This window comes from Equus przewalskii, chromosome 5, assembly GCF_037783145.1.
Source record: "Equus przewalskii isolate Varuska chromosome 5, EquPr2, whole genome shotgun sequence".
NCBI classification, from domain to species: domain Eukaryota; kingdom Metazoa; phylum Chordata; class Mammalia; order Perissodactyla; family Equidae; genus Equus; species Equus przewalskii.
The window spans coordinates 73,373,937-73,386,763 of record NC_091835.1 but is presented as its reverse complement, the minus strand read 5'-3'; the positions used below and the strand labels follow the sequence as shown (position 1 = coordinate 73,386,763).

The 12,827-nt window shown below is 33.3% G+C and overlaps 1 protein-coding gene across 8 annotated transcripts; it reads left to right on the top strand.

The window, feature by feature from the left end:
- Positions 1-367: 367 nt before the first annotated feature.
- Positions 368-6,074, top strand: LOC103551489 (olfactory receptor 6C3-like). 8 transcript variants are annotated; one of them, XM_070619618.1, is made up of 4 exons: positions 368-834; positions 3,249-3,359; positions 3,956-4,017; positions 4,813-6,066. In XM_070619618.1, exon 4 carries the CDS (start codon positions 4,839-4,841, stop codon positions 5,775-5,777), a length of 939 nt encoding a protein of 312 aa, XP_070475719.1. In that variant the 5' UTR covers positions 368-834; positions 3,249-3,359; positions 3,956-4,017; positions 4,813-4,838; the 3' UTR covers positions 5,778-6,066. The 8 variants fall into 8 exon arrangements, 7 of the variants coding, with proteins under 7 accessions (XP_070475719.1, XP_008519245.1, XP_070475723.1 ...); XR_011540098.1 differs by having other exon boundaries at positions 386-527; positions 3,252-3,359; XM_070619622.1 differs by having other exon boundaries at positions 386-834; positions 3,252-3,452.
- The last annotated feature ends 6,753 nt before the right edge of the window (positions 6,075-12,827 follow it).

The following is a 12,827-nucleotide window of genomic DNA, read 5'->3' as shown; positions in this document are numbered from 1 at the left end:
ATAAAAAGGATAAGAAATCACAATCAAGGTTGGTGTTGTGTATCTCTACTTGACACCCAGATACATAAATACGAATTAACCAAAGCTATTGCCTCAACTTTAGGTAGCTTTTTTAACGGAAACACACATATGTACAAAAAATCGCAATAGAGAAAGATAAGAGTGCAAACATTTAGGAAAACAGAGAAGAGAGAACAACTAATTCTGGCTTTGCAAACAGGTAAGATTTCAAAGATTACATGACATTTAGATGAAACCTTAAATAAATGTACGCGTGTGTATGTGTGTGAGAAAATGCCTAGCAATTACAAGAAATGGTTAACAATTTGATGAGGTCAGAGCAAAAGTCACACAGGCCCTAGGTTCTAGAACTAGAACAGGTGCTATACACTTCATTAGTTTTTTAAGCATAACGAAAAGAAGAAACAACTCTCCAACACAATTATCTACATTAATGGAAATGTTCTACAATCTGTGCTGTCCAATATATTAGCCACTAGCTCCGCTTGACTACTGAGTATTGAAATGTAATTAATTTAACTGAAGAGTTTATATTATATTTAATTAATTCATATTTTTAATTTAAATAACTGCATGTGCAACTTACACTGTGAAATTTAAGGTCTAGCAAAGATGTGACCTCGTTAGCAATTAAAATGTATTTACTACTGCAAAGAAGAAGCACAGGGCATTATGGGAACATATAAGAGTTTGAGAAAATCAAAGAATCAGAGAAGACTGCCAGAATGACAGTAAAGTTAAGGTAGAATTGCTGAATGAGTAGAAGTAAATTGAGGTGCCAAAGAAACAACTTCCAGGAGGCAGAATACAGAGGTGAGTGTGAATGCTCTGAAGGAGAAGAGAAAGTGTCAGATATTAAAGCAAAAGTAAGAAGCAAAAACAACAGTTATTCTCGATGGAAAAAATGAAAATGGATGATATGAAATGAGTCTGAAATGGTAGGAGTGGATATGATCTTATAGGGCCTTGGCTCTGTTAAAATTAGACACTTTATGCTGAGAGCACTAAGGAACCTTTATTTTTTCCTGAAATGTAAGAATTATTAGTTTATCAGACAGAGATTATATTTCAATGAGCTCAATTCTACCCTGAGTTCAGTTGAAAGATGACTCAGGGAACTTGTTAATGAGAGCTCTGGGCTGGAAGCATTACTAAGAGGGGATAAGGTGACATTGATGCTCTTTGTAACTCGCTGTCCAAACTCTCTGATTGTCTCTCGCCTAATGATGTTAAGGCAGTTTTTTATCTGTTAAAAAAGCAATACAAATACATCCGTATTCCCCACAAGAATAAATTCTCGATGAATTAAAGATGTAAGTGTAAAAAAAACGCCATACAAGTATTAAATGTAAACGAGTATTTACAAAATTTTGAAGTGTGTGTGGAAGGATGTGCTGAGAAGAATAGGTCACCAAGAATTCATGATAGCCTATCCAATCTTTTTGAGTTGTACCTATAAAAAAGGCAAAAGATAAGGATAGGCGATAAAACACATGTTGCAACATATAAGACACACCAGAGGTTTATAGCCATAATACATAAATATGTCCTACTAATAAATAAGATCACATAAACAAGATGAAAAGTGAACACAAGTTATGAATAGGCAACTCATTGTTGAGAAATATAAATATTAAAAATATCACAATTTCTCTATTAATTGGAGAATATGAAACTTAAAAGAATATATAATATTTATACACTGAGCCCTGACTATGCCCTAACTACACTGCTAAGCACTGTTATACACTATCTCATTGAATCTTTACTATATCCTGAGTTAAGACTATTACTGCTCTCATTTTGTAAGTAGAAAAGCTGATACGCAGAAAAATTAAATAAATTTTGCAAGTTTAAAATGATAGTGGATGTCTGTAACCTCGAAACCCAGGCATCATGACTTGGTCTTTATGTTACTGTCTTTACAACTAAATGAATTGTGGGATCACTTTTGTCTCTCTGTTTGCAAGATTTGTAAATGACAGAATATCCAGTGCTGGTTAGGACGTAATGAAAGGGACTTGTCTGCAGGAGGGAAATATTTAAGTACCAAAATTTAGTCCTTACATTTTATACCAATACTTGTATATATGCAAATGAATGCATAAAAATGGACAGCATTGTAACTAATGGTGTGAAATTGGGAGTAATCTAATTCCCTAGATCTTAATAAATAATGAAATTATTAAATTATATATGTCTTCTATGGTATTCTATGCAATGTTATTAAAGAATGAGTTGCAACAAAATAATTTAACAAGGAATGATATCTATTACATACCGTTAACTGAAAATAAGGAAAATTGCAGAATATTTTGTGTAGTCAAATTGCTTTAGTGTATCAAGAAAAAATATCTCTTTGAGTGCGTGAATATGGCTGTGTGGGTGAATATATAAAAAAAATCTTGTAGAACATACTGTAAGTGTTTAATATTGGTTAATTTAAAGATCTAAGGACAAATGGAGGATTGGTTGGACACATAAGGGCCATTCCATAAGTCACTATATTCTGTTAATTCAACACTTGATTCTCAGACACTTGATTCTCATATCATTAAGCATACATTACTATTAAAATTTTCAAAAATAAAAAATTAATGTTTCAAGTACTCTACTGACTTTTAAAGATATTAAAATGCTTTCTTTATTCATTAATTCTGCTTTGTTATTGGGGAGATGTATAGATGAAAAAAACATGAATACCCTCAGTGAAGGGTCCACTGTGGTGTAGCTCAGCCCTGTATTTAACCAACCCCAGAGGAATTGAGAATAAATAATCTCCCGAGTGTAGACTGAGCGCCATGTGCATATTCGGAAAATCAAGTCCAGCCAAAGGGAAACCAGGTTGATGCTATAAGGTGACTGGTTCACTCCTGCTTTTCTCTGACTATGTTGCTTAGGTTTTTAGAAAAGTTTATGTCATGACATCACTACATCTCTTGAGTTTCTCCTCCCTTGCACCTCGTCTTTCTTCACTCTGGTCTTTTGAGGATTTATCTGATGACCAGAGAAAGTAGCATTGTTTTATCTTTGGGTAGTTTCCAGTCTTCATCTCAGCCAGGGGACTCTGAAATGTTTTACCCTCCAGTCATTCAGCAGGATTCCCTGGAAATTTACATAAAGTACTCTCAAGATTGCAGTAGTAACTTCTTGAAGTTCAGGTCAGACCAATGTTTATGTTTATATGGAAAGATAAAGGAGGTAATGAAAAATTCTTTTACTTATAGCAGAATCTATAGAAACCTTGCATGCAATCAAACCGGTACTTTCTCCATGTGAGAGACTTCTGTGTAATAGATGGAGGCAAGGGAGAACGAAATGACAAGAAGTCTCCTGAGGTACATTATGAATGCTTTACATCTCATATTTTAAATAAATTAAGAAAAACCTGGGATTATATTTCTGACTGGAATTATTGGACATGTCAAAAAGTAAGTATGTTCCCTATTTGTCAATAAATGTAGTTTTATCTTTCTCCCAGCCAAAAGTTTATTTTGTTAGAATAATTGCAGGGATCCCCATGTTATCATTTTAACATATTTCCTATTATTAATTTTGCATTTTAATATTTCAGTCATTTTTCAAAAGACAGTAACAATCTTTGCCTTTTGATCTTCCAATTTTGCTGATATGTTAATAACAAAAATGTGTATATTCCTAAAGAAAGAGAATGTTGATTGTCAGAAATCAATAAAAGAAAAAAAGGCACAAAACCAGCTTTGATACTCATAAGCTGCTGACTCACCCAGTTCATGCTATAGAAATAAAATAGTACAACAAATGTTATTGAGAACCTATATTATCGATAAAATGCTGGTTGCTAAGAAAAAAGAGAAAATGGGTAGATAAAAATCATTTAGATTACATGTTAAAAATTTGTGGTTTCTGTAAAGTAAATCTTAAAGATAATTTTATTTATTCTAATTATTTCTAGAAAGAAGGAAATGAGAGATGTTGTCATCAAAAACTCCCTTATGTGGTCCTTCTTGTCCTCAGGCAAGTTTAAGAGTAAAAAGACAAACCGAATATAGCAAAAAAAAAAATGTATATGTATATATATAGATAGGATTTTTAATCTAAATAAGGAACATAAAAATGACACAAACAGGTTGGTATATTCTAGAATCATATTACTGTTATAGCTCTATCTATGTGAGCATTGATCAATTTCTCTGGCTTCTGTTTACTTTCTCATTAATTAAGAACTTTAGTTTACAACCAAGGCAATTCTAGTCCTATATTTCTGTGATTGCAAACACATTTATTTCTGTTGGTCATATTTAAAAGAATATGCATTAAGAATAAAAATAATCATAGCTATTATTAAGTTCAGGAATTGTGACTGGGTCATCAATTTCCACCAAAGTCTTGCAAGACAATAAACTTTGTAATTGGCATCAGCATTAAAACCCAAAATTAGATATTTCAGTCCTAAAAGCCACACAATCTTCGAAACTGGAAAAAGATGTCTTCGTATCCAAACTAACTAACAAATATTGTTGCAGAAACATATAATTAAAGGTGCACATATAGAAAATGTGGTTACATGTAGATGTTTTGGGAAAGTCTTTGATGTGGGGACTTTTAACGTACATCCATGAATACGTTTTCTTTTCAATGGAGGATGTGTGAAACTTTTCTACTTTAATAAGAGTGAGTGGATATTGCAAACATGCTATAGGGAAGAAAGTCTATTGCTTCATTTCATTGGAGCTATTAATACCAATATTTAAGTCTTCGATTCATGTACAATTCACTTAGTCTTTCTTTTTGTTTGTTTTTCGCCAATAGGTTTTGCTTAAAGAAAAAACGTCAGTATGAGAAACCACACAATGATTACAGAGTTTGTACTCTTGGGCATATCAGACAACCCAGAGCTTCAGGTTGTAATTTTCACCGTTTTATTTATGGCTTATGTATTAAGTGTCACTGGAAACCTAACCATCACCATCCTCACCTGGATAGACTGTCGTCTGAAGACTCCTATGTATTACTTCCTCCGGAATTTCTCCTTCTTAGAAATTACATTCACCGGTGTTTCTATCCCCAGATTTTTGGGGGCAATCATCACTAGAATCAAGACCATTTCCTATAACAATTGTTTGGCTCAATTATTCTTTTTCATCTCCATGGGTGTGTCTGAATTTTTCCTTCTAACTGCCATGTCTTATGATCGTTATATTGCTATCTGTAAGCCTCTCCGTTACGCCACCATCATGAACAAGAAAATCTGCACTCTGCTCGTCTTGTGTTCATGGCTGGGAGGTTTTCTTACTATTTTCCCACCACTCATGCTTATCCTCCAATTAGATTTCTGTGCTTCCAATGTAATTGATCACTTCTCTTGCGATTATTTCCCCATTTTAGAACTCTCATGCTCAGACACATGGCATTTAGAGATGATTGGCTTTTACTTTGCTTTTGTTACTCTGCTGTTCACATTGTCATTAGTGATTTTATCCTACATGTGCATCATTAGCACCATTCTGAGAATTCCATCTGCCAGTCAGAGGAAAAAGGCTTTCTCCACATGCTCCTCTCACATGATTGTCATTTCCATCTCCTATGGAAGCTGTATATTCATGTATGTCAAGCCTTCAGCCAAAGAAAGAGCATCATTGACCAAAGGAGTAGCGATTCTCAACACTTCAATTGCCCCGATGTTGAACCCTTTTATTTATACCCTGAGGAACCAGCAAGTAAAACAAGCTTTCAAAAACTTGGTTCATAAAGTAGTGTTTTCTAGAAACAAATGAAAGTGTGTATTAATATTATTGAATGTCATTGTGAAGAGCAAATAAGGGGAAAATGAGTTGTAACTTCTGCAATGTCCTCCCACATCCATCTCGCAGATCCCTGCAATGCTGAGCTCACTTGCTTAAGCTTCCTTTCTAACCTAAAAATAGCTATGCTATATTTTCCTTTCAAACTATCTATAGGTTCCATGGAATCATGGATTTATAATTTTGAACAGGAAACCAATAGCTGTAAAATGTAAATTGTTTTGCTGATTATTCCAAATAATAAAAATACTTTATACAGTAATGGCTAAAGGAGTGTACATTGTTTTAATCAACTTACTCAAATTATTTCTTGTTACTAATATAACAGTTTATTTCTTAAAGTTATAAGAAATATGACAAATTAAATATCTACAACAAGCATATTTTTGCACACTATCTGCAGTATCTGTTCAATTCTTCCCACTTATCTGACGGACGTGGATATTTTATTTTCCTACTACCTATAACTTGCAGTTAATAATATCCTATATTTCTTAGTTATACTGAAGGCATGTGTTATGTGTCATTTTATATACTTTCCTTGCTTATCAGTATTCTTTTTAATAAAACATGTAAAAGGAGAATAATTGCATAATTACCATTAGTCTTATGTCTACTAGAAGATTTATAGGAATTTTATAAATGATAATATCTCTTCTATAGAGTGTATTTATTCTGTGCCATATGCTGATCTAGGTATGTTTTATACTAGATCTTATTTAACTTTCACAACTACATGGCAAATTAGACATGATTATCTCTTGTTTTATAAACGTGTAAATTGATGCTCAGAAAAGTTGAGTAACTTGACTGAGGTGTTGAGCTATAATAGCCAGTATGATAGCCTGATCTGAAAAAATAAAACAAAATAAACAAAAAATTTGTATTGGCTCTACTTTATACAAATTTGAAACTCTGTAAGGATCTGAAAATTCTGCATGGTTTTTACTAGGACTTGCACAATTTTATTGGTTTTTTTTTTACTCACATAATCCCATTTGGTCATGATTATATTGTTATAGTCCAGTCACAGAAGTTGCTAAATCCTAATATTATAATTAGCATATAAATTACAACATTAATCAATTAAAATAAGAAACTCTTCAACTGACATCCCTGGTGAGCAACAGTGAAGAGGAAAAAGAAGTATAAAATATTGGCAGTATTATGATACCAAAAATTCTTATCGAAAGGCATATTAAAAATAATGGAGTTAATGAACGTACTTAGCACAATATGGTAAATTATGAGTTTAAAAACTGGCATGGAGTATTGGATAGAGATCTTCATCATGAATTAAGACATTTGGTTATTAAACTCTATTTGAAAAATAATGTTAAGGGAAAACAAATTTCACACTTAGTGTTTTTGTTTGCTTGTTGGTACTTTCTCAGTCTCACTGGACACTGTCCCCCAAGCTTCCTTTTCCAATTTCAATAGTAATGTGTAGTATGTTTCATATTCCTTAGGGTTTTGTGTACATTCCTGTTCTGGCAATTTCGATTCCTCTTGAGCCAGCAGCAGAGAGAATAGACAAAAAAATTAGCTGATTGTGCTACATAAAATCTATGTAGAAACCATATCAGAGAGCTTTAAAATACCTCCTCGTATTTTTTTCACTTTCATATATTTGCTCCTTTCTCACTCTCTGTAGTCAAAGAAATATATCCTGTCTGGATAAAATGGAAAATTTAAGACAAAAACATTGACAATAGAAAGTAAATTTGTCCAATGAGAGCAAATGTTTTCAGAAATGCTGATTTCCCTGGATTACCATAATGGCAGTTGCTAACATGTTTTACAGTCCAGCTATTCTGAGTGTCAGTGAGCCTGTAGGAAAATCAGAGGTAAGTCAGACATATAGAAGGCAGTGGAAGTCCCCCTAGCCTTATCATTGATTTATTACTTATCAGCTCAACTTCAATCAAATTAAATAGGAAATATTGGAGTTATATTTTGCAACTGGATATATTAAAAAGTGTAATAAGGGTTTAATATATTTTGTTTTATTATGTCAATTTTATTCTCTATTAAAGGCAGGAAACTACTATCCCTGTCTGCCTATGTTTCTAATTGAATATAGGCTATGTCGTTCTTTGTTTAAGAGAATAGATTTTAGTTTCAGGTGGTCTGAGATTATATTTGACATTTGATAGCTACATGAATATATCTAAGTATATAACCTCTCTGAGCCTAATTCTTTGTTTGGGATTAAGATAAACGTTTCATAATATGTTATAAGGGCTAAATGAAATAAAATATAAAAGTCTTTAGTATTACACTGGAATAAATATGTTTTTGCTAAATCACAATTACTGTGAATATCTTTCCCTAAGTTAATTCCAACTGACAGAAAAAATAAAGTAAATAAAACAACTATTCATAAAGACTAAGTGCCACGTGATTTATAGAGTATTTTCATTTCCATTATTCCTATTAATTCTCAAAAACTGCCTTGAAATTTCAATTCCATTTTAAACAGAGAAAACTGAAGCTTAAAGAAATTAGGTAACTCTTACAAAGTCACAAATTCATTAAGTGGCCCATTTTTATTTTTAACCCATGTTTCTCTAACTGCAAAACCTATATACTTACTATGATAATAATTAACCCTAGAATGTCATAAGTAAAAAATTAATAGAGTTTTGATAACATAATATTATTACTCTTTTTACTTTTCTTTAAATTATACCTGGCGAGCAAAAGAAATAAAAGTATGAGGTTATCAGTTGATATTTGCCATAAACAGATATTGGTTTTACTACTTCTAAAATTATTATTAAATATGATTTGTTGATTTGTTTTACCTTGATTTTGTTCTATGAACAGTTCATGAATGATGAGAATTGAATATGCCCATCATTATTGAAATGAAGATTATAAATTATTCAGATTTCTCAAGGACATAGTCATTTAAAAGAATTGTGGAAATAAAGGTGGAAAGCACAGAATAAGACAATCTTTGCAACCCTCAGTGGATTCTCCTGAGGAGTCTGTGCTTCATTCAGGCGGAGGGAAGTTCTTCAATGAACTGTGTCTCATGGCACAAACCCCAGAATAATTGAGCAGTGTCAAAGTAAATGCAGAGTAGTCATGAAGCCCAGCTAGCTTTACCCATAATGTTGAATTAAGTGATTTTCCTTTTCTCTAGTGTCTTATCTTAAACCCTGAACAACTCTTTAAACTCATAAAGTAGAAAGAAACTGAGTGATATAATCAATAAAGCACATTGCTTTGGAGATGGGATTTGTGAAATTTGCTAATGATCTCTAATGAGACAACTGAAGAAGAGAGAATTTAGTAGACATAGAAAAAGTTGAAACAATTAGACTTTCAAAGTTATTATATTACTAACGAATAGTTCCACACAGTGCAATATAGAACATTATTTAAAACTACAACAACAACAACAAAAAACCAGCAATAAAACTGAACCCGTCTAAGGCTCTTCTCTCAGTCTCTCACAGGACCATGCGTTGGTCCTTCAAGCTTAATGTATCGTTTAATATAGAGTCCCTTTCTCACACTCATCAAATAAATCATCAATATAAAGTTTATCTGAAGGATTACTGTTAATATTAACTTGATGGTAGGAATTTTGGAAGGGCAAGACATAAAGGTATTTTCAGAATGGCTCCTTGAAGATGCTTTGTACCAATCTTATTTAACAAATATGAAATATTACTGTTACTTTTCAGTTTGAATAGCTCAAAGAGTCTCAAATAATTGAATATGATGAAAGGGGTGGAAGGAAATATAAAGCTTAATAACCTCAATCACTGTCATCCAAGGGAAAATGTGGATCAGCATTCAGAAATAAAAAGCTGAAAAGCCAAGTTAAATGCTGGAGACATCCTCCATACTCTGCATGAATGCACCCTGGGGATGGGTAAGGCTCTAGGAACCACATCACCTTGATAAACATTGAAGTTAATTTCTCTCAAAATGCTGACTAATGAATAAATGAATGCACACAATTTTTATCATGCTTATTTGATGTTGGTAAATGACGACAATACGCTGAATTTTCGTAAAGGTTTTTACATAAAAGCGTAGTCCAGCACCTCCAATTCTGTAATATTGGATCATCACTTGCTAGAGTTTCTCTAAGCCTGTTTGCTCTGGTCCTAGAAGGCTGGTTATATAAATATTAATTTTGAGTGATGCTCACATGGGCCTTTCCAATATCTATTAATATCTTTCTTCACAGCTCTTCATACATTCATTCACAGGCTTAATAAGCAGCCAAAAAGTATAAGTCTTGGTATTATTATTCAGGAAAGTGTTAAAATTAAGGGGAAACTTAAGAGGAAATACAAATATGCAAAAAAAGTTTGTGAGATTAAAAATCTAGTCCAATGATACATTATTCACTATGTAATTGTGATGGTATAATGTTTTTTTAAAAAATCTGTATGTCCAATTTCAGTAAGTTTTTGCAGAAATTTCAATCAGGAGATTGAAACCAAATCTTGTGTATTTGATGAGATTGCATTTTGTGACTTCAAGGTGTTATGAAAAACTAGCTCTTTCAATGAAAAGCAGACCCTGATGAAGGCAGAGTGATGTCACTGAGCAGGAGGAAAGCTATTCAAAAGGATGAATTGTGAAGAAATTTAAGAAAAGTAATTTTGAAATGATGTTTTATGAAGTTTTCTTTCAAATTATATATTAAAATATTTAGCTTCCTTTACATGTTTTTGTTATAAATTTACTTAACACAGGAAATTCAGGCCAAGTAGATAAATATATCTCAAAAAGTAGGTAAAGTAGGAAAATGTCTTGTAAAACAAGACAAACTACATAACGTACAGCCTAGAATTTGGCATACAATGGAGAATTGCACCTGATGGCAGTGTATGATTCAATGACAAACTCAACATTATTTAGCTAATTAATTAGACATGTATTTTAAACCTACTATGATTATGCTAGGCACTGGATTATGTTGGAATAGCTTTGAAGGTGAGACTCTGTCCCAACTTTCAGAAATGCACAGAGTAGTGGAGGAGTTCACAGGAGATTTCAGCACAGAATGTGTGGTGGGCTGGGAAGAACAAGTATAAGATTCCTATAGAGCTCATACAATAAATATTAAACCTAGCGTTAGAAGAATGATAAAAGAAGTGATCTTTGGGTGTCATTGAAATCTGCTGCCCACAGTCCCAGTTACACAGATAAATTTTGTTTAATGCAAGCTTCACAATCCTTCCCAGAAAAGTTACTATTACTAATGAGGGGCAGAGAAATGAAGTGGCTATTGGTAGCAATGTCGATGTGCTGCAAATATCTAACTTGCCTCAAACGTGGTGATCAAATCCTAGCTGAAGATGAGAGAAGTTGATTATGTTTGGGGGTAGGATGGGGGGATGATGTTGTGGAGAAGGCAGCCACACCATGGTGGGAGAGGTCACCGTGGACACAAAGTGCAAGAACAAGGCTAAGATTCACTTGCCTAAAATGCCTGATAGTTATTGTACAAGCAGGTGATTCCACCTGATTTTTGTCGTTGTCATTATTTCTATGTGATTTTCTTGGTTCTAAATTTATTCACTATTATTTATCTTAGACATACCTTTTAACAGAGGAAACCACCTTAATCCTAAGGTTTTCAGCTCAGTGGTTGGGGAACGTTTTCTCCCTTGAACAAAGCCTTATAAGGCTTTTATTAAATTCTAATCATTTTTCTAAATGCTTCACATATATTCAGTCATTTAATGCTCACAATAACTTTATGTGACAGGCTTGTCTGCAGAGGAATAAACTTTGCATTTATAGATGAAGCACAGAAGGACTAAGTAATTTGCAAGGTAGTAAGTGGCTTGGATTCAAACTAGATATCCTCACTCTTCCTCATGGAAATATCTATGGTAATACCATTTAAATTTTATTTTTAACAAAGAAAACTTAAAACTTACTATTTTAAAAACATGTACAAATAAAGACATGATACCGTTTTCCTAGATTCCTTTGAGAGCATTTATCTAAGTCTTTAACTGAGGGAATTCTTCAATATAATAATAATAATAATAATAGTTACTTAAACAGAAAGGTGATAAGTAACATAAAAATAAAGGTCATAAAAATAACACAGAGGTAGGCTGAAATGTCATAAAATATTGACAGGGTTTCAGATGTAGTCCACATCAACATTTTTCTGTGTGTTTGTGAAGAAGATTGGCCCTGAGCTAATATCTGTTGCCAATCTTCCTTTTTTTTTTTCTTTTTTCTCTCCAAAGCCCCAGTACATAGCTGGTTATCCTAGTTGTAAGTCACTCTAGTTCTTCTGTGTGGGATGCCACCACAGCATGTCTTGATGAGCAGTGTGTAAGTCCATGCCCAGGATCTGAACCGGTGAACCCTGGGCTGTGAAAGTAGAATGCAAAAACATAACCACTTGGCCAAGGGGCCAGACCCTCAACCTCAATTTTAAGCTCTTCCAGCTTAAATGATTTTCCACCTCTTTCTCCCCTCTATCTCAACATCTGAAATTACTCATGGCAATGACTTTAGCATTTCTGGCTTCCAACAAGGTAGTAGTAGGATTTGGAAAAGCTGAGTGTTAGCAAAAGTGGATAGATGGCTGAGGACAGAACAGTCACTTAAACAATAAAGCGTCTTTCCCACTTTTGAGAACTCTCAATGTAATTGAACTTTTATATTGACTGAGAAAGTTGTATAGCAATTGGAGCAATAGCACAAAGGGGGTTCTCATTGGGAAGGAAAATCCTGGGCATGTCTCTGAGCGTTCACATGTAATATTTGGAGTCTGGAAAGTCTGGGAACAAATTCTTGCTGAATCACTTCAAGCATTGTGATAATAACTTCTTTTAAAGCTACCTCGAACAAAAGTTTTCACCTATAAAACAGGAAATCAGATCATTGCCATTATCAATCTGCTTTAAATTTCCCCTGAAGGTGAAATGACATATTTCTGCCGTGTTACAGCTCCACTCTTGGATATGTTACACCACTCTTCAAGTTTGTTCTTTGTACTTTTCCCCATAGGTCTGGCAGGAGACG